Genomic DNA, 22,459 nt, shown 5'->3' on the forward strand with positions numbered 1-22,459 from the left:
AGGTTGTGGAATCGAATGTTGGTTGGAGCACAGATTTTTCAGTGTTCATTTTGCTCTAGCCTTTCATTTTAACCTAGCTTTCACTTATCAATGCTATGAGAAGTCACCAGAAACAACACATAGTTTGGATGGTATATTAAACCGTATATCCCCTTTCCCTGGTTGGATAACTAGGGGAAGTTAGGGACACACAAGCTGCCAAAGTGATGTCCAATAGAAAGACTTACACCAGGCCACAGAGCCACACAGTATTATTATCATTATCATTATTATGTGAGTCCTACTCACTCTTATTTGTTTTTTTATTATCATTATTTTTATTTTTAATTTTTTTCGTCTGGAGGATATACAAGCTAAACCAAATGGATGGTGAAACGAGCACTGAGGGTATGCTGCAAGGCCCTGCATCAATCAAGAGAATAAAGTCCTTGTTCCATGATTCACAGAAATCTTGTTTTTCAAGTGGATGTTACGTCATCTCTATAATACTGAGAAATTTATCTGCATAAAGATAACATAACATATGTTCTGATAGTTCTGCTCATAAGAAAATGTGTAAAAAAAATGTGGCCCTGTATTCGTTAAGAAATAATTTGGGGCCTTTTTGAAGATTTTCATGGTAACTGAATTTTGTGTTGATTTGGGTAAACTGTTTATAATCCTTTATTGTGCATTTTGCATGAAAATTCACACTAGGAATAGTTAATAGAAAGTATTTACCATAATATTTTTAAGGAGAATGCATTGTTGACATACATTCTAAAAAAGAAAAATACATTTCATGGAAGGAAATTTTATTTAAATACTCTGTAATGTTTAATTAACTTTATTAATGTACCTTTCTTAGTTTATTTCCTGTTTGTGTCCTGCAGTATTTTAGAAAGGACAAAATTTTCTGCTTAGACTGTTATTCAATTTATTTACTCTTCATGATTGTGATTTCAACTTATAATGCAATTTTCAAGTAACAGCACACTATGAAGTGTGTCAATGCATTGTTCCTTTGAAGAGAATACTGCTCCCATGTCAACCATCTTAAATATTCCATGCATGTAAAAAGACAGGCATCTTTGTCATTTATGTAACATGACCTAACAGTTGTAAAGAACCAACATTTTGGACAGTTTGACAAAATGAACAGTTTGATGCCACTTTTGCATTTGAAGTAATAGAAACCATTTTAATTTTGAAAGGTATGATATGTAGCTTCTAATGAAGTACAAGATACATTGGAGCTTTTGTAGTAAAAATAATTCTATTTACTGTTAATGTTAATAAGATGTTACCTCTAAGTCTCAATACATAAATATAATATTCCGCAGAATTAGTCATCCTACTAATCTCACTTTAAAACAAAAAAGAATAGCGTAAAACATAATTTTGAAAATAAATGTTCATCAAAAACATTGTAGCTTTCCAGTGCTTAATTTATTCAAGTAATACCAAATGTCACTAAAACTTGCCAAATCATGAAATTTTATTTAAAGTGTTGCGCACTACAGTTCATTATTCATTATATAATTGTTCTCTTTGATTTATAACAATGTAGTTACCTTTGCAAAAACATTTTGTATTTAATGCAATGTCCTGCAGCAACAGAATGTGAACATAAGTCCCATAGGTATTCCATTCTGGAATATTCTATCTTTAAATCATAATTATTTGACATACTTGTTGTGACTCGCCGATCATTAAAAGTGCCGCCGTGCAATTACGCGCATCCTCTACGTGCGGCACTGTCTGCCAGCCATGCAGCAACTGTGCCACCTAAGCGGCCAGCCAAGCAGCGGCCGCTAGACTGGGACTCAGTGCTCATTCGAATGCTAAAGAATACATATGTCTTACTTGTCAACTTACTCTGTGACTTATATGTGTTGTTGTGTCGTTCTGAAATATATGTGTTAAACTTGAAGTTCTAACAATTGGCAACGAGGTAGTGGATTTTTCCTTTTCACCGTTGACTCACAGGGTTCCATGGCTACTGTCGAGCAACTATTGCAAAATCTCCTTGAACAGCAAACACTTCTAACAGCGGCGATTCGCGATTTCGTCGCGGCGTCAAATGCGGGGCGTTTCTTGTCGTTGGCTATACCTCCTTTTCCTCCTTACGACGAGACAGTGGAAGACTGGTCTGATTATGAAAAATGTCTTCGACAGCACTTCTTGGCATTTCATGTCACGGACGAACAACCATGTAAGTCTCTGTTCCTTTCCTGGATTTCACCTCAAATGTATCGGTTGTTGTCGCAATTGGCTCCTTTGAAGGATCCTGCATCTTTGTCCTTTGCTGAAATGTGCCCACTTCTGTCTGTCTATTTTCAAAAGCAAACACATGTGGTAGCCTCTCGCGTTGCCTTTTATCGTTGTCAAAAACAACCAAATCAATACTATCGCGCTTGGGCTGCTGAACTTCATGGCCTCAGTCAAAAGTGTCAATTTGTTACTGTCGTTCACAAAGAATCCTATGCCGATTCCATGGTGTGGGATGCTATTATCCGGTCGGCGCCCGACAAAGAAGTTCGGCAACATGCCCTTCAGTTGGCGAATACAACTCTAGATGAAGTTCTCTCCATTGCGCAGTCTTTTGAAATTTCTCGCGCCGCTGGGGTGCAAATAGAGGCGTGGGGTGCTGTCGGGGAAATACAACCTCTGTGCGCTGTTGACGACGCGTGCGGCATGTCCCCGCCGGCCGACGTGGCCGCAGTGCGCTCCCACGTGCAGCCTCGGCCTAGCCGTAAACAACCCGCTAAGAAACTGCAGCAAAATCCCCGGCAACTTCCTTCATGTCCGCGGTGTTTTACGAAACATTCACGCGAGGATTATCCCCAACGTTGGGCTGTGTGTCACAATTGCAAAAAGAAAGGTCATGTGTCTTCCGTTTGCAAATCCGACCGCATACATGATGTTCATGAAAATGGCGCTGATTCTGATTCTGTGTTTTCTGTCAATTGCACTTCTTCCCTTTCAGGGAAGTTATTCCTCACTGTCCAAATCCTTGGTCGAGATGTTTGCATGCAAGTGGATACCGGTTCTGCTGCCACTGTAATTAATTCTCAGATGTATCTTCAGCTGGGTTCTCCACTCCTGTCCCCTGTCACTCGGCAATTACGGACGTACAATAAACAGAAGATTTCTCTCTTGGGACAGTTTAATGCTGAGGTATCATACAAATCCATCGTTCGCACTGTTCCCATATTTGTGGTCGACCAGAGCAACGCAGAAAATCTTTTTGGTTTCGATGCCTTTCGCGTTTTTGAGTTCTCCATAGATGACACTGTCAATATTGTCTCTGATGCTATTTCTTATGCTCAACTGGATTCCTTGTCAACGACATTTTCGTCCCTTTTTTTCTCCTGGGTTAGGCCTTGCAAACAACTTTGAAGCTCATATCACGCTCAAACCCACTGCTTGGCCTAAGTTTTTTCAGGCTCGGCCCTTTCCTGTGGCCCTTCATGATTGGGTAAAACGGGAGTTGGATCGTCTCACTGCTTCAGGGGTCTTGCTTCCTGTCACTTCCAGTGAGTGGTCCTCTCCTGTCGTTGTAGTTGCTAAGCCAAATGGTGATATTCGTCTCTGTGGCGATTTCAAAGCCACTGTAAATGCTCAATGCCTCATCGACACTTACCCTATGCCCCGACCTTAGGAACTGTTCACTAAACTTGCTGGAGGTCAGTATTTTTCTAAAATTGACCTGTCAGAAGCTTATCATCAACTTCCTCTCGACACTGCTTCCCGGCAGTTTCTGGTCCTTAACACGGCCTCTATCAATACCAACGCTTGCCATTTGGGGTTGCTAGCGCCCCTGCTCTTTTTCAGCAATTCTTGGAACAATTATTGCTCCCTGTCCCTGGGTGTATCAATTACATGGACGACATTGTTGTCACTGGCTCCACCACTGAAGAACATCTTCAAAATCTCCACACACTTTTTAATGTCTTACAGACTGCCGGTCTTAAGTGTAATCTTCAGAAATCACAATTTTTTCGGGCATCTATCACGTACTTGCGGTTTCAATTCTCTCGGGATGGTATTCGTCCGCTTCAACAAACTGTTGCTGCGATCGATGCCCTTCCTCGCCCTACATCTGTTAAGGAACTGCAGGCCTTCTTCGGGAAAATAGCATACTATCACAAGTTTTTACCGTCTGCGGCTTCGGTGGCTCAGCCGTTGCATTGCCTGTTGCATAAAAACGTGCCTTTTCACTGGTCCGTGTCATGTGAAGCGGCTTTCCAGAAATTAAAGACTATGCTGAAACAGGCCCCGTGCCTGGCTGCTTATCGACTTGGCCAACATCTTGTTCTTGCCACAGACGCCTCTCAATATGGGGTCTGTGCAGTCCTTGTGCACCGTTTTTCTGACGGTTCAGAACAACCCATTGCTTATGCCTCCAAAACGCTCACGGATGCCCAACAAAAGTATTCTCAAATAGAGAAAGAAGCTTTGGCCATCATTTATGCTCTTCATAAGTTTGGTGTTTTTCTCTATGGCTCAAAATTTCATCTTGTTACAGATCACAAACCACTTGTTTCCTTGTTTCATCCATCAACATCACTTCCCAACAAGGCTGCATACCGCCTCCAGCATTGGGCTCTTTACTTGTCCCGTTTCAATTATGAGATTCATTTCCAGTCAACGGCTCAACATGCGAATGCTGATGCTCTGTCTCGCCTTCCCATGGGCCCTGATCAGGCATTCAATAGGGACGAACTTTAGTGTTTCCACCTGGATGTTGCCGAGCAGCGGGTTGTGGATGGGTTCCCCATCACAGGGGACAGGATGGCGGCTGCTACTGGTTCTGACCCTACCATCTCCCGGGTTTTACGCTGTATTCAGAAGGGTTGGCCAGATCGCCCACCCGCCAAGACTTCTGATCCGTTGCGGAACTACTACACTTTGCGCTACCGCCTCACGGCTAGGGATGGTGTTATCCTCCTCTCCACTCACAACGCTTCGCCGCGTGTTGTGGTACCTGCGTCTTTGCGTGCTTCGGTCTTGCGCCTCCTTCACCGAGGGCACTGGGGTGTGTCTCGCACAAAATCTCTGGCGCGCCGTCATGTGTACTGGCCTGGCATAGACTCTGAAGTAGCACACATGGTCGCTGCCTGCGGCCCTTGTGCATCACAGGCCGTTGCCCCGAAGTCATCTTTGTCACCGTGGCCTTCGCCTGAGAAGCCCTGGGAGCGCATTCATGCTGACTTTGCAGGACCCTTTTTAGGTACTTATTGGCTCCTCGTAATTGACGCCTACTCTAACTTTCCTTTCATTGTCCGTTGCATGTCACCTACCACCGCGGCAACCACCAGTGCTCTCGCCCGCATTTTTTCTTTGGAAGGCCTCCCCTCTACTCTTGTTGCTGATAATGGTCCGCAATTTGCCTCTTCCGAATTTGCGGATTTTTGTGCTCGTTACGGCGTTACGCATGTCACGGCCCCGCCATTCCATCCCCAATCCAACGGTGAGGCTGAACGACTTGTCCGCACATTTAAGGCTCAGATGCAGAAACTTCTGACTTCTTCTGCTGCTGATGATGCGCTTCTCCAGTTTCTGGCTTCTTACCGTTTCACCCCCATGGGCAACCACAGCCCGGCTGAGCTCTTACATGGCCGACAGCCCCACACGCTACTTCATCTTCTGCGGCCTACCACCTCACGGCCGCGGGTGCCTTCACTTGGCCGGTTCACTGCTGACGACCTTGTCTGGGTACGGGGATATGGCAGGCGGCCAAAATGGAGCCTGGGCGCATCTTAAGACACCGTGGCAGACGCTTGTATGAAATCCAGGCGGACACGGATGTTGCAGTGCGTCATTCGGACCAGCTTCGGCCTCGAGTGCCAGAAACACCTGTTCCGAATGCTACCACACCACCTTTGGCTCTACCTGACGCTCGGGATCTTGGCATCTCTCAATACTCACAACGCAGCCCTCTCACCGTCATCGCGATGCCAGCACCAGAACGGATGCCACCAGGAGACATGCCCATGCAGGAACCGGAGGACCATCCTCTGTCAGAGCAAATCCACTCGCCTCCTCCTCCAACGGATGCCGACACATCGCACATGTCTCCTGTCATATCAAGTGGACTTGCTGCAATGGGCAGATTGGTGCATGGGGACCCAGCAGATTTGACCCCTACGTCTCCTGTCATCTTGACCTGTTATCATCGGGGACACTTCCGTCCATACGGGAAGCCTCCTCCTCGAGACTTTACGGCGAGTCAAACAACGCCTATGGACGTTAGCCATCTCCAGGACACCTCCATCAAGACCAGTGCAACAATTTCAAAGGGGGGAAAAGTGTTGTGACTCGCCGATCATTCAAAGTGCCGCCGCGCAATCACGCGCGTCCTCTACATGCGACGCTGTCTGCCAGCCATGCAGCAGCTGCACCACCTAAGCGGCCAACCGAGCAGCGGCCGCTAGACTGGGACTCAGAGCTCATTCGAATGCTAATGAGTACATATGTCTTACTTGTCAACTTACTCTGTGACTTGTATGTGTTGTTGTGTCGTTCCGAAATATATGTGCTAAACTTGAAGTTCTAACATACCTAGCGTCACTATTTTAGTTCTCTGATTTTCTGCTCAAAAGAACATTCAATTTTGTTTACATATATAATGTTTTGAAAACTAGATGTGTATCATGCTGAAAGACACAGAAAACTGCATGGCCACAGTGAACCAAAGATTATTATTCTTCCACATACAAGCAAATAACAGTTGAGAATGTACACTCCTGGAAATGGAAAAAAGAACACATTGACACCGGTGTGTCAGACCCACCATACTTGCTCCGGACACTGCGAGAGGGCTGTACAAGCAATGATCACACGCACGGCACAGCGGACACACCAGGAACCGCGGTGTTGGCCGTCGAATGGCACTAGCTGCGAAGCATTTGTGTACCGCCGCCGTCAGTGTCAGCCAGTTTGCCGTGGCATACGGAGCTCCATCGCAGTCTTTAACACTGGTAGCATGCCGCGACAGCGTGGACGTGAACCGTATGTGCAGTTGACGGACTTTTAGCAAGGGCGTATAGCGGGCATGCGGGAGGCCGGGTGGACGTACCGCCGAATTGCTCAACACGTGGGGCGTGAGGTCTCCACAGTACATCGATGTTGTCGCCAGTGGTCGGCGGAAGGTGCACGTGCCTGTCGACCTGGGACCGGACCGCAGCGACACACGGATGGACGCCAAGACCGTAGGATCCTACGCAGTGCCGTAGGGGACCGCACCGCCACTTCCCAGCAAATTAGGGACACTGTTGCTCCTGGGGTATCGGCGAGGACCATTCGCAACTGTCTCCATGAAGCTGGGCTACGGTCCTGCACACCGTTAGGCCGTCTTCCACTCACGCCCCAACATCGTGCAGCCCGCCTCCAGTGGTGTCGCGACAGGCGTGAATGGAGGGACGAATGGAGACGTGTCGTCTTCAGCAATGAGAGTCGCTTCTGCCTTGGTGCCAATGATGGTCGTATGCGTGTTTGGCGCCGTGCAGGTGAGCGCCACAATCAGGACTGCATACAACCGAGGCACACAGGGCCACCACCCGGCATCATGGTGTGGGGAGCGATCTCCTACACTGGCCGTACACCACTGGTGATCGTCGAGGGGACACTGAATAGTGCACGGTACATCCAAACCGTCATCGAACCCATCGTTCTACCATTCCTAGACCGGCAAGGGAATTTGCTGTTCCAACAGGACAATGCACGTCCGCATGTATACTGTGCCACCCAACGTGCTCTAGAAGGTGTAAGTCAACTACCCTGGCCAGCAAGATCTCCGGATCTGTCCCCCATTGAGCATGTTTGGGACTGGATGAAGCGTCGTCTCACGCGGTCTGCACGTCCAGCACGAACGCTGGTCCAACTGAGGCGCCAGGTGGAAATGGCATGGCACGCCGTTCCACAGGACTACATCCAGCATCTCTACGATCGTCTCCATGGGAGAATAGCAGCATGCATTGCTGCGAAAGGTGGATATACACTGTACTAGTGCCGACATTGTGCATGCTCTGTTGCCTGTGTCTATGTGCCTGTGGTTCTGTCAGTGTGATCATGTGATGTATCTGACCCCAGGAATGTGTCAATAAAGTTTCCCCTTCCTGGGACAATGAATTCACGGTGTTCTTATTTCAATTTCCAGGAGTGTAGACACAACCATAGAAGCAATCCAAGACCAATACAAACAGTTGCTGATGATAAGTATGAATACAAAATGAAAGCAAATGCCTGCTGCACTTCGCTTATAAAGAGGAGGGCTCTGATAGATGGAGCAGTCGATACTGTGCCATGTGCACAAGTCATATGGCCCACTACAGGCTACTTCTGGTGGACAGCAAGTGCAGATGCCATTAGCAGAATATTCTAAGTTGGTTGGTTGGTTGATTTGGAGGAGGGAACCAAACAGAAAGGATAGTGGTCCAATCAGAATAGGGAAGGATGGGGAAGGAAGTCAGCCATGTCCTTCCAAAGGAACCAACCCAGCATTTGCCTGAAGTGATATAGGGAAATTACAGAAACCATAAATCAGGGTGCCTGGACGCAGGTTTGAACCACCATCCTCCCAAATGTGAGTCCAATGGGCTAACCACTGCACCACCTTGCTCAGTAATTTCTAAGTGTAGCATGCTGATGGCCTGTTGCCACAGAGCATATCTAAGTATTACGTACAGGTTTATAGCATTCCTTCCTCCTTGGTGAAAGGGTGCTCCACCGATGCTCGCATGAGGGCAACTGTTCAAATGTCTATGGCCTCTGTAGTAGATGCCACAGGTGATGGTGACAGTGGTAGAAAGAAAGAAATTCCAGGGTGGAGCCTGTAGGGATAGAAATGGTGCTGTCACAGACACATGCAGTGGTCTTTCCCCCACAAAGTAACATAAGAGAGGACCACTGAAAATGGCACTGGCTGCATCTAGACACATGATTGCTCAATGTGGTGGAAGTGTGCCATTGGTGAAGGTGCCAGCTACTTGGTTGGGAACATTGGAGATACCAGTGTAGAAGGATCCAAAGATGTGAGCCCAGCCTGCCACAGAATTTCTGGTGGCTGTGAAGGATTGTGGGAAGGCACCTGTGGACTGTGGCAAGAATCCACATCTTTCAGTGGCTGAAACCCCAATCCAGACTGTGGGGCCAGGACCAAACCACCAATAAGGGCCACACAAGTGGGCATTGGTGGGACAGCATGAGCAGATGGAGCAGGGGAGCAGGGTGTGGGGCTGGTGACTATGGAGCATCATGGCCAGACTTTGATCCCTCACTGATGTAGAAACTCAAAAAGTGTGTCAAGGCATTGTCCGTTGAGGAGTCCATGAAGTACTTCTTCATTTGAACCTTGATTATGTAGTTGAGATGTTCAGACCCAGTTAAACTGTGGTCAAAAGGAGGAGCAGTCATGTGATGAATGCATTGAGGGGCACAGAATTCGTGGAAGGCCTAAGGCACAATCTGTGAATCATTAACTGTCACAAGCATATAAGGACCACTATCCATCACAAGCAAATAAGGAAATAAGGAAAAGAGAGAGATAGATAGAGATAGAGAGATAGATAGAGAGAGAGAGAGAGAGAGAGAGAGAGAGAGAGAGAGAGAGAGAGGAAAAAAATATTGGGAGGGGGGCCTGAAACCTGAAACCTGACATGGTGCACAAACCAGTATCAGCAAGATGGGAGCATGGAGTGCTGCTGTCACTGTGGTGGTTGTTGTTTGTTGGGTGCTGTGACATGTGCACAAGTCATGTGGCTGATCACAGGCAGCATCTGGTGATCAGCCTTCACAAATGCTGTTGGTGGAATATTGGAAGTGTAGTGCACTGGCAGCCTGGTGCACTGGTGTGTATCCAAATATTAGGTACAGAATTATAGCAAGATGTAAGTAAAATAACTAAAATGACATTAGAGGAATACAGAATATTCTGGCAGGCATACATAAAAATGTGCCAAGTTCAAGATGGTTAGCTTTAGATGTTAAACACACAACAATGTCCTTTAAATAGGTGCTAGAACACAGTTCTTTGTCTCCTCAGTTTGCTTTCTTCGAGTTGTACTATGACATGACCATTCAGTCTTTTTTTTTTTTTTGTATAATTTTGAAATCTATTATAAAAGCATCTCCTGTTATGTTGAAAAATGTGACTTTACTCCAAATGATCATTATTTTGAACAAACATGCAACTGAAAATCAACCAAGGCATAAAGGAAAATAAATCTCATTTAAGAACAAAAAAAAAAAAGAGTCTTAATTTGTATTCATTTCAAGCCAATCTCCATTGGACAAAAAGGACTTTATGTGCAGAAATCATTGTGTATACAACATATTCAATATTACATTTTGACCACTTTCCTTATTCCTGAATATAAAATACACCAGAAATGTGTTGACTGATAGAATGCATTATGAACTATTAAGATTACATTCAACGTTCATGTTCAGCAGTGGATTACTTTGCATACATGTTTTCAAAAGTGAATAAGGTAATGCTTGATTGGGAAGGGAATAGTTTCACACATCTCTTAATAATTGCTATTGAATTCATGTTATCTGCTCACCTGCTTACACCCGCATCCACCAGGTGTGACATTTGACAACTGTCACACCTGGCAGGTACATGGCATAAAATCAATGATTTCCTGAATGATAGTGATTTATTCCTTCAGGATTCAGGGCATTACAGAATAGCTGAGTCAATGAAATACTTTTCTATGACACAGTCAACAAACATTATATGCTGTATTATACTACAGTATTTTTTGAGGACATATTTACTTTTAATCATACTAGTAAATCAGTTTTTTACACTCGTTAAGGAAAAACAAGTTCAGTTGAAAATTATATTTGGAGAATAACTTACAGGAAATTTGGTGAAGTATATTTGCTTGAACCTGTCATCAGCTTTGTATAAGGTGGACATTGTACCAGGTGGTAAAGGTAGCTTGCACACAATGCGACCCAGTTCATTCCTGTCTGATTCAGTACCATCATGCCGTAAAATGTGAACTGCATTCAGATAAATACAGAACTATAAGTGAAAGTAAATGAAAATTTTAACAAAACATTTATGAATTACATGGTTTATTAGGCATTAAGTACTAACTGAAAATTACATATAATGTAGATAATTTAATGTTATATTGATAAATACAAAGATTTATGACAATAAGTTTAGTTAAGAGTATCTGAGACACAGTCACAATTGTCACTCCAGAATTAAAATTGAATTCAGTTAGTTCTGAAGATCTGTACACAAACTCATCATGTCGTTAATGATATAAAACTAATTATACTCAGAATTTCTGTAACTCTTCATGTTTTGGTGGGTATGAGTGAGCTGTTAAGTGGTGCAAAAGAAGAGTAATAGAACAGTCTCAATTTGTAAGCTTTGAACTATGAAATACGCTATTAATATTATTTTTGTTTTGTCTCAGAACATTTAATCTGGGGATGATATGATTCATATGATTCATTAACTTTAAAGATGCATAATTTATACCTTTCTGTATCAGGTTAAATACTGACTATTGGAGATCATATTAATTCCTAGTCTCATATATGTGGAATCTGCTGTTGTTTCCAACATAACATGAGAGTACATTGAACAGTGCACTAAGTAAAAAAAGTGGATTTCCATAACTTTGTTTGTACCACTGAAAAAAAAACCAAACTAGATCTACTCCTTTGTGCATGGTCATTCCACTTCTGATGGATTTTACAGTAAGTAGATAATAAAGATTGTAAACTTGCCATCAAACCCAGGAAAAGGCATTCCCGCTGAGTACATTGGTGGTTTTGTACTATGACCATATCCAACACATGTTGCAGTTATTGAATGGCCAGTTTCTGTCTGCCACCAATGGTTAAGTATTGGTACCTGTTGATAAAGAAATGCATATACATGTTGGTTTACAATAGAATTTAACATATATGACAGCATACATAACTTAACCAGACTTAAATGTATATGAATATGTCACACACAGAAGTGTTTATAATGCACGTCATTATTAAGAGAAGAAAATATTTGCCACTCATCACTGATATTATAGTGGGTTTTCCAGCATGAAGATGGTATCCTGGATGTGGTATGGAGTTAGAATCAGTGACAGCTCCAACTATATTTCCCCCATTGTTGGTTAGTGAGATGAATAATTAAGCTGTGTTCAGGCAGGGGATCACTGTTAGATGTAATGCAATGTGACGAGAGATCACTGGGTCAGGTTCTGCCCGTAGAAAAAAAAAAGTGAGCTTTACTGCAAATAAGGTGAGTTAAGCCACACTGTTTATGAAGACCTATGTGCATTTGTGTGGTTTTCTACAACCTTATGTGGCCGAGCAGTTCTAGGCACTTCAACCTAGAACCGCGCGACCACTACAGTCGCAGATTCGAATCTTGCCTCGGGCAGGATGTGTGTGATGTCCTAAGGTTAGTTAGGTTTAAGTAGTTCTAAGTTCTTGGGGACTAATGACCTCAGATGTTAAGTCCCATAGTGCTCAGAGCCATTTGCACCATTTCTACAACCTTAAACCAACATAGCATCAAATACCTGTATAAAGGTTGTCATCATCAAGGGCCGTTGCCACATTTTGCTGCTAGAAAATGGAAGTTGGCTTTGTACGTGGGAGCAGTCAGTGGAGTCTACCCCATCAAACTTTAGAAAGAAACTGAGGACAGACAAACCTCTAGTGAATTCATTAAAGCAGAATAAAGTTTTGAAAGTGACAGAAGAATATCAACATTTTTTTCTTAAACAAGGAAAATATGTAACACGGTGATAAAAAACTTGTTTTTGTTTCTGTTACAAAGGTACAGGGAAAGAAATGCATTGTTAGTGCAATGAAAGGACATACCCAAAGTGGAATTCGATTCAGGAGGTCCAGAACCCCCTCCCCCGCCCCCCCTCCCCCCCCCCCCCCCAAAAAAAAAAAATCACTAAAATGAAATTGCACACAATCTAGCTACCGTGTAGTGAAATTGAAAGATACAAGGGCTGATCAAAAAATTTCCCTTTGAGGGCTTTGCTGAGGTGTATATGCAGTGTAGCACAACTCTCAGGTGGGTATACAAGTATGAGCATGTAGGCAAGAGAACAGCATGGCATTCGTGTCTATTTGACGTGAATGGAGTAAATGCAGAATCGTAAACCCAGGGGACATTATTACCAAACATGTCCACAGAGGACCAACATGCTGTCATTATTTTCTTGGCTGCTACAGAAGAAATACTGGTAGAAATCCACTGGAGAATGAAGAATTTGTGTGGGGGCAGCACGACTGTCGAAAACTATCATTGTGGAATGGTTCCACAAGGGCTGATGTTGTTTTACGCACATCCCCGTATTGCAAATGTCCTAATGCAGAAGTTAAAAATGTGCACACACTAATATAATAGCTTAATAACTTATCTATAGCAGGTTAATGTTAACACTGGAGTTGTTATTTGGAGATGGGTAGTACTTTGTGATTCGAATATTTCAGTATTTCACAAGGCAGCAGCAAGGTAAACACCATTACAAATACCATTAAATTAAAATTAGTGCATAACAATACACTTGGATTTGCCAGTATTGCCCAAAAATTGCACTGATCATCAAAAATATCCCCCAAACAACAATGGTTGCATTTCTTTAAAAATTTTACTCAAAGTTCTACCATTCTTAGCCCAAATGGCAAAGTATGGCCATTCTGTTCACCCACATGGTGCCCACTTGTAAAAACGGGTTCCGATACAGAACAGTGAGGGGGGTGCGGGGGGGGGGGGGGGGGGGGGGGTTGTGGAGAGCAGAAGTGGTATGTGATGACAGCACATTCTATAGTTCATTCATTTCTAAAAGATTTTTTTCAGTGGGCTACCTGAATTTGTTTGATCCGACTGCGTCCCGCACCCTCCCCCACCCCCCTCCCGCCCCACCACATTCATCCAAAATCTATTTATGCTCTTGTAATACTATAATAACTAAGTCATGAATTAACTGTACAATTACATATTAAAATATGATGCAATATCAGAATTCCACCTTTGTTGTGATGCATTTTATTTTATTTGAAAAGAATGCACAACAACCAGTTTTTACAAATTCTCAACTGAGCGAGGTAGCTCTGTGCCTTGAGGTGCTGAGCTAGCAACCCCTAGATTTGGAAGGTGAGGTGGTCCGAATTCATCTGATGACAGCCTTGAAAGTCAATTTCGGTGGTTTCCCATTTTCAGTTTAGGCAAATGCAGTAATTGATCCCTTACTATAGGCCACAGCCAATTCCTTCCAAATTCATTTCTTTCCTGACAGATTCCAGTTACTGTAAAGAAGCAGCCCCTCTGCTTAAATGAAAAGAGCTGCATCAAAGGCAAGACAAACTTCTCTTTGGAGACTTCTGGCACTAAAAGCCATATTTACTTTAGAAGGTGGCTAGCAATTGTCATTTTGTACTATGTATCTGTGCATAAAGTTGGCTCAGTTGCAGAATGATGATACACCATGTCTTCAAGTTTCAGTGCAAGAATGATGTTCTACTGTAAAATGCCTTATTCATAATATCCTTAGAACAGTGAGTCTAACTGTCACAACTCTAATGTACTTGTAGATAAACATCATATATGCCACAAAGTATGTTGTAAATCATAAGTGAGTTTATTAAAATCAAAGGCTGCATAACAGTATTCCCATAGATGACACTCATTTATGAGTTTGCATATGTTAGAAGTCTAGTCAAAATTAATGCATGAATCAGTGTTAAGATTCCAAAACTATAGCTCATAGTATTTACATATTACATTTTGTTTTATCAATAAATTTGGTTGCTATAGTTTCAAGCTGACTGTTGAAATAATAATTTTAAAAAAGTTTTGATCACTTAAGGAAACTGAAGAATTTTGATGAAATGTACTTTAAAAAAAATTTGGGAATGAATTAAGAAACATGGGATGCTTTGATGTGCTGAACAAATTTTGATTTGACTTCAGATAAGTCATAAATTTAAATACAAGATTGTAGTAGGAGAAAGACAGCTATTGTCAAAAGAGACTGAAACCTGTTTAACTTTATAAGTTATTCAATTCAATGTTAAACTACTTCTGCTCTGTGATGGTGAACCTTATCTTAGAAGACCGAATTGTGTTTTGTTAGTTTCTAACAAGCAGATTTCATCGAATAACTGAAGGACCTTTTTAATGACATATACTATAAAATATAATGTATTGCCCAGAAATACTATACAAAATTAATATACAACAGTATAATAAGTTATGTATTCACATAGTGTACTTTGATTTGTTCAATAAATGACCCATTCATTGTGTTCTGCAGATCTCACAACAATAGAGAGCTTTGAGGGCACTTGATCAAGCAACATATAAATTTCCTTAAGGCACAAGTGTTAAAGACTGTATTATCAGTATTGTTTATCATAATATTGTTAGACTTCTGTAAACTATTTATGATCACCAAAAGAGAGTTTAACATTGTAAAATTATAGGGAACTTCTTTAAGGTCCAAGTACAGAGGTAATGAATATATGGCACTGAAACTGCCAGAAGCTGGTCAAAGATAGCATCTAAGGATATAAAATACCAGTAGCTACCGAAAATCAATAATAAATTCATGAGGTTGCTTTCTTATGAAAGTGATGTAGCCACAAGCATTGTGTGGAGCAAAGATAATCTCAAACAATACAACAAATGAGGGGTGGCAGAACAGCAGGAATAGTACAGGATTAAGTCTGAATTTTGAGAGGCTCACATACTGGTTAAACAGCTGTTTAGCTTGAGGAGGAAGATCAGAGAGGCTATAGAAATAGCCTCCAGTGATCCAAGAACATGAATAGAGCAAATGGTTAACTACTCTCGGCATCTTGGCTGCCAGCAGTGATAGGTTTTCAGAAGAACAGCTCTCGCAAAGTAACAGGCACGCGGTGCGTCACAGTGGCGGAGGGTACACAGAGTGCACACGCACCCTAGACGATACTAGGCAGTTAGTATACAGCACTACACTGCAGTCACCACACAATTTACTATTCGCCAATTTCCACCAATGGCAAGCAATAAAGGAAACTTTAATGGAAAATGCCTATTTCCGCCAATGTCAAGACACGTTTCAAAGACTAATAAAAGAGGACGTAATACCCTTCCTCCTCACCCTCATATCCAATGACAGCGTTCCTCCACAGTATATAAGTAATTAAACTAGTATCCATTCAGCAGTTAGCAATACACCCTGAGGAAGGTGTCTTGCAATAATTGCCGAAACGTTGGAATTTTATAGTGACAATGTGGTCACCAACCCAGAAGAATTTTATTGACTGACCAAAGATAATCAGTTTAGAAAAGTGTAAGACGTTTTAAATGCTACTGGTGTTAAAATAAGTTGTTAAAGGACAAATACTACCAATAACTGTGACTGAAGTGTTGAAAGAAAATTTAGCAACAGTAAATTTTGAGTAATCTGAGGAGGTATTGAATGACAAAATGTGGAGTGGAAAAGAAATGAATGGAAACAACAGATTTGCGTACCAGGCTTGTGGGTGGCCATGTTTAATTACTGGAGAAATAATTTACTAGATTCACAAAGGAACCCACAATAATTATGGGATATAAATATGAAATGTGACAAACAACACAAACCATTGTGTGACAATGCAATTTTAAACAGTGACAGTCTTAAATAAGTGTTTCATAGAGTTCTTGTGGCATCAGATTTGTATTCATTTTTGAAATTTCTATGACTTCCATACACCAACCTACTGGGATTCTGTCATCAAGGAAGCCACTGAGATCAAAATGTGTAACAACTTTAACCAGGACAGTGGCTACATATTGAGCAGTACATGGAAACAGATACTCAATTTTGAAAGGTGACAGAAAAATCAGCTGAGTCATCCATCACCTACTGAAATCAGCATTGTTACCAATGTCCTTTAGTCATAGATATTGATATAATCTTTAGTATTATATGTAAGTTCCATGACTTTGTGATGTCAGCATGATGTAATTTGGCCAATTAAAGAAAGTGCCTAATGGCCTACTGAAATTTCCTCACAATAGTGATGTTGAGAGTTGTCAGAAGCTCCAGACTGAATACATATCTTAAGTGGCAAGAACTCTGGGAAGCATATATTTGCAAACAATTTTGATAAGACCCAACCAGAAAAGAAAATGGATGGCAAGATGTGCAGATGCAAATACCTACACCAATATATATACTTTGCAAGCCACTTTCTATCATGTGGTGGATAGTACTACCAGTAATCTTATCGTTTCCTCTTTTCTGTACTGTCTTGAATGCTGCAAGACAAGATCACTTTGTGGAAGACCATATGATTGTGAAAATATACATAGTGAATCTCTTTCTTCCTTTCATATAAATTTACTGCCAATAAAAAATAAACTACCTGAATTGGGACTATTTTGGGAAGAGCACCTTTAGCCCAAGAGGCTCACAGAAACACAGACAAATGCTGGCTTTTGCAGCACTGACAGCCAACGTTATGATCCCAACACAATGTTTAGCAGGTCAGACTCAAGTAAACATAAAACTAAAATTTGAATCAGATAATTGCTCCTCCTAACTTTTTGTGTCAGTGGTTTGTCTGCAGATAACAAAGGGAGCAAGCACTTCATCTGTCAATATTAATTGTTCTAGAATTAAGAAATGTGAATTATCTGACGAGTAGGGTAAGTAGCAATCTAGAACTGTTTTCTGATGATGCTGTAGTATATGGGAAAGTATCATTGTTGAATGTGTGTAGAAGGATACAGGATGACTTAGGCAGAATTTTCATTTGATGTGATAAATGGTATCTTGCTCTTAATGTAGAAAAATGTACGCTAATATAGATGAGTAGGAAAAACAATTCTGTCATGTATGAGTACAGTATATGTGGTTTACTGCTTGACACAGTCATGTCAATTAAATATCTAGATGTAACATTGCAAAGCAATATGAAATGGAAGGTAGTAGGGTAGGTAATATGGAAGGTAGCAGGGAAGTCGAATAGTTGACTTTGCCTTACTGGGAGAGTCTTAGGAAAGTGTAGCTCACCTACAAAGGAAACCACATGTAGGATACTTGTGCAACACATTCTTGAGTACTGCTTGAGAGTTTGGGATCCCCACCAGGTTGGATTAAAGGAAGACACTGAAGCAAATCAAGGACACACTGGTTAGTTAGTTTCATGTTCTATGGATTATTTTGCATGATGAACTGTAGTGATGAGGACTGAGTCGTTTTACATTCACATCACGAATTAATTTGTAAACATGGCTACATGTTGAACACTTACAGCATTATTTATTTCTTTTGAACATATATAGATATGAGTTAGTAATTCCTACTCACCACCTTTTACACATTACTATAATAGAAATCCTTCTACAGAACAGAAGGAGTTTTCAAGGAGAAACTTTTTTAGTTTGTTTCAAAATTTTACATTTCTGCTTGTCAGACATTTCATATCACTGAGTAAGTGGTCAAAAATTTTAGTTGCAGCATTATGCACTCCTTTTTGTGCCAAGGACAACCTTAATGTGCAGTGATGAATGTAATTTTTCCTTCTGGTATTGAAATTATGTACATCATTGTTTCTTTTGAACTGCAGTGGATTAGCTACAACAGACTTCATGAAGGGAATAAATAAACTGTGAACAACTAGTCAGAATGCCCAACTCCATTAACAGATATCTACTAGATGATTGTAGGTGAGTACCACATGCTATTCTTACAACATGGTTTTGAGCAATGTAGACTTCCTTTCTTAAAGATGAGTTACCCCAGAACATTATTCCATATGACATTACTGAATGAAAATATGCAAAAAGTGCAAATGTGACTGAACTAAGTTGTTTTATGAGTTCCAAACAGTGCTTTGTTCAATTTAAATTCGCATTAATAAGGACAGCTAAGAAGTTTGAAGTTTCCATGCTATTTATTATTTCTTCGCCATGTGCTACACTCATCACTGGTGTAGTATTCCTTGATGTGCAGAACTGAATACATTGTATCTTTTTAAAATTGAGGGTGAGACTATTCACAGAGAACCAGTCAATGATACTTTCAAGAGTATTGTTTACCATTTCTTCTGTTTCCACATGTATGCTTTGACTTATTATTGGAATAACATCTGCAAAATGAACTAATTTTGCTTGTTTTTATATGGCAGGTTGTTTACATATATGAGGAACAATAGTGGACTTAAGAGTGAGCCTTGTGGAACCCCATATGTGGTTTCTCCCCAGTCAAAATTATCTTCCTGGACTGTGTTAGTTGAATTACTAAATACAACTTTCTGCATTCTCTTGGTTAGATATGACTGACTAATGATAGTTGGCTATACCATCAATCCTATAAAACTATAGTAAATATAATCATCTTGAGAGAATTCAGCAGCTGTGTATGAGTAGATATTTAAGATAATTCTCATTTATTGTTTCATCTTAGGTGCACAACAGAAAAGAAAAAAGTGTGCAACTGACACAGAACAATACATGAGAATTATCTTAACCATCTAGTCCCACAAAAACTTCAATTTATATGGGAGAATTCTATGATTCACTCAGTCAAATGCTTTAGATAGATCACTGAAAATACCAGCTGGTGCTATTTTATTATCCAATTGTTGAAACATTTTGCGAGTGAACATATAAGTGACGTTCCCAGTAGAGCAACTCTTCTGAAACCCAAACTATGATTTTCTGAGGATATAATTTTTGTTAAGATGAGACACTATTCTAGAATGCATCACCTTCTCAAAAATTTTGGAAAATGATGTCAGCAGTGAAAAAGGCCAGATTAAAGAAATACATCAATGGCATACCTTGGTCTATCTCTAAAAATGTCTTGAGTTAGAGATGCATTACATATATTAGATAAGACTGTGCTTATTATGTGGGAACAAATCTCTAGCACTTTATTGGAAACATCATCAAAACCAAAAGAGCTTTTATTTTTGAGACAATGTATGAGGTTCTTAATTTCAGAAGGAGCAATTGGTGATACATTCATAAGACTGAATTTTATGACTGTTACTTTTTCAACATACTGCTGTGATTTTTCTCTTGAACTGTTTTCCTACTACATTTAAGATATGATTGTTAAATACATTTGCTGCATGCGACTCATCATTTATATTCCTACCATGCTGTTCAATAGTTATATTATCCTGTTCTGTGACTGGTTTTCCTGTCTCTCATTTCATGACATTCCATGTAGCCTTAGATCTAATGTTAGAATTACTGATTTTTAACATTATGGACATCTTCCTTGATCTTAATAACTTTCCTTACTGATTTTTGGTAGTTTTTGTAGTGTTCAAATACTGGAGGTCTCTACCTTTTCTTGCCAACAGATATATTCTGTTAAATCTTCAAATTCAACACATATATTTCAGACAACACAACAACACATATAAGTCACTGAGTAAGTGGACCTGTGTACAAGTCGGCATTCGATTAAACACTGAGTCTCAGTCTAGCGGCCACTGCTCGGCTGGCCGCTTAGGTGGCGCAGCTGCTGCATGGCTGCCAGACAGCGCCGCACGTAGAGGATGGGCGTAATTGCGCGGCAGCACTTTGAATAATCGGCGAGTCACAAGACTTTTCCCCCCTTTGAAATTGTTGCACTGGTCTTGATGGAGGTGTCCTGAAGATGGCTAACGTCCATAGGCGTTGTTTGACTCGCCGTAAAGTCTAGAGGAGGAGGCTTCCCGTATGGACGGAAGTGTCCCCGCTTATAACGGGTCGAGATGACAGGAGACGTAGGGGTCAAATCTGCTGGGGCCCCATGCACCAATCTGTCCGTTGCAGCAAGTCCAGTTGATATGACAGGAGACATGGGCAATGTGTTGGCGTCCGTTGGAGGAGGAGGCGAGTAGATGTACTCCGACAGAGGATGGTCCTCTGGTTCCTGCATGGGCACGTCTCCTGGTGGTGTCCGTTCTGGTGCTGGCATTGCGATGACGGTGAGAGGGCTGCGTTGTGAGTATTGAGAGATGCCAAGATCCCGAGCATCAGGTAGAGATAAAGGTGGTGTGGCGGCATTCGGAACAGGCGTTGCTGGCACCCGAGGCCGAAGCTGGTCCGAATGACGCACTGCAACACCCGTGTCCTTCTGGATTTCATACAGGCGTCTGCCACGGTGTCGTAAGATGCTGCCCTGGCTCCATTTTGGCCACCTGCCATATCCCCGTACCCAGACGAGGTCATCGGTGGTGAACTGGCCAAGTGAAGGCACCCGCGGCCGTGAGGTGGGAGGCCGCAGAAAATGAAGTAGCGTGCGGGGCTGTCGGCCATGTAAGAGATCAGCTGGGCTGTGATCGCCCATGGGGGTGAAACGGTAAGACGCCAGGAAGTGGAGAAGTGTATCATCAGCAGCAGAAGAAGTCAGAAGTTTCCACATCTGAGCCTTAATTGTGCGGACCAGTCGTTCAGCCTCACCGTTGGATTGTGGATGGAACGGTGGGGCCGTAACATGCGTAACGCCGTGACGAGCACAAAAATCCGCAAAGTCGGAAGAGGCAAATTGCGGACCACTATCGGTAACAAGAGTAGAGGAGAGGCCTTCCAAAGAAAAAATGCAGGAGAGAGCACTGGTGGTTGCCGCGGTGGTAGGTGACGTGCAACGGACAATGAAAGGAAAGTTAGAGTAGGCGTCAATTACGAGGAGCCAATAAGTACCTAAAAAGGGTCCCGCAAAGTCAGCATGAATGCACTCCCAGGGCTTCTCAGGCGAACGCCACGGTGACAAAGATGACTTCGGGGCAGCGGCCTGTGACGCACAAGGGCCGTAGGCAGCGACCATGTGTGCGATTTCAGAGTCTATGCCAGGCCAGTACACATGACGGCGCGCCAGAGATTTTGTGCGGGACACACCCCAGTGCCCCTGCTGAAGGAGGCGCAAGACCGAAGCACGCAAAGACGCAGGTACCACAACACGCGGCGAAGCATTGTCAGTGGAGAGGAGGATAACACCATCCCTAGCCGTGAGGCGGTAGCGCAAAGTGTAGTAGTTCCACAACGGATCAGAAGTCTTAGCGAACGGGCGATGTGGCCAACCCTTCTGAATACAGCGTAAAACCTGGGAGAGGGTAGGGTCAGAACCCGTAGCAGCCGCCATCCTGTCCCCAGTGATGGGGAACCCATCCACAACCCGCTGCTCAGCAACATCCAGGTGGAAACACAAAAGTTCGTCCCTATCGAATGCCTGATCAGGACCCATGGGAACGCGAGACAAAGCATCAGCATTCGCATGTTGAGCCGTTGGCCAGAAATGAATCTCATAATTGAAACGGGACAGGTAAAGAGCCCAACGCTGGAGGCGGTATGCAGCCTTGTCGGGAAGTGATGTTGATGGATGAAACAAGGAAACAAGTGGTTTGTGATCTGTAACAAGATGAAATTTTGAGCCGTAGAGTAAAACACTAAACTTATGAAGAGCATAAATGATGGACAAATCTTCTTTCTCAATATGAGAATACTTTT

At 42.3% G+C, this 22,459-nt stretch overlaps 1 protein-coding gene across 2 annotated transcripts in view; it reads right to left on the bottom strand.

Annotated features, from left to right (window-relative positions):
* The window catches only part of LOC126184836 (acyl-CoA synthetase short-chain family member 3, mitochondrial), a 518,174-nt gene that overhangs the window by 40,081 nt on the left and 455,634 nt on the right, over positions 1–22,459 (bottom strand). For both annotated transcript variants that reach the window (XM_049927427.1, XM_049927426.1), the window contains exons 10-11: positions 11,743–11,869; positions 10,853–10,998 (exon numbers count right to left, since the gene is read on the bottom strand). In XM_049927427.1, coding sequence (XP_049783384.1) covers positions 10,853–10,998; positions 11,743–11,869 — 273 coding nt within the window. The remainder of the gene's footprint in view (positions 1–10,852; positions 10,999–11,742; positions 11,870–22,459) is intronic.

This window comes from Schistocerca cancellata, chromosome 4 (assembly GCF_023864275.1).
Source record: "Schistocerca cancellata isolate TAMUIC-IGC-003103 chromosome 4, iqSchCanc2.1, whole genome shotgun sequence".
Lineage (NCBI taxonomy): Eukaryota > Metazoa > Arthropoda > Insecta > Orthoptera > Acrididae > Schistocerca > Schistocerca cancellata.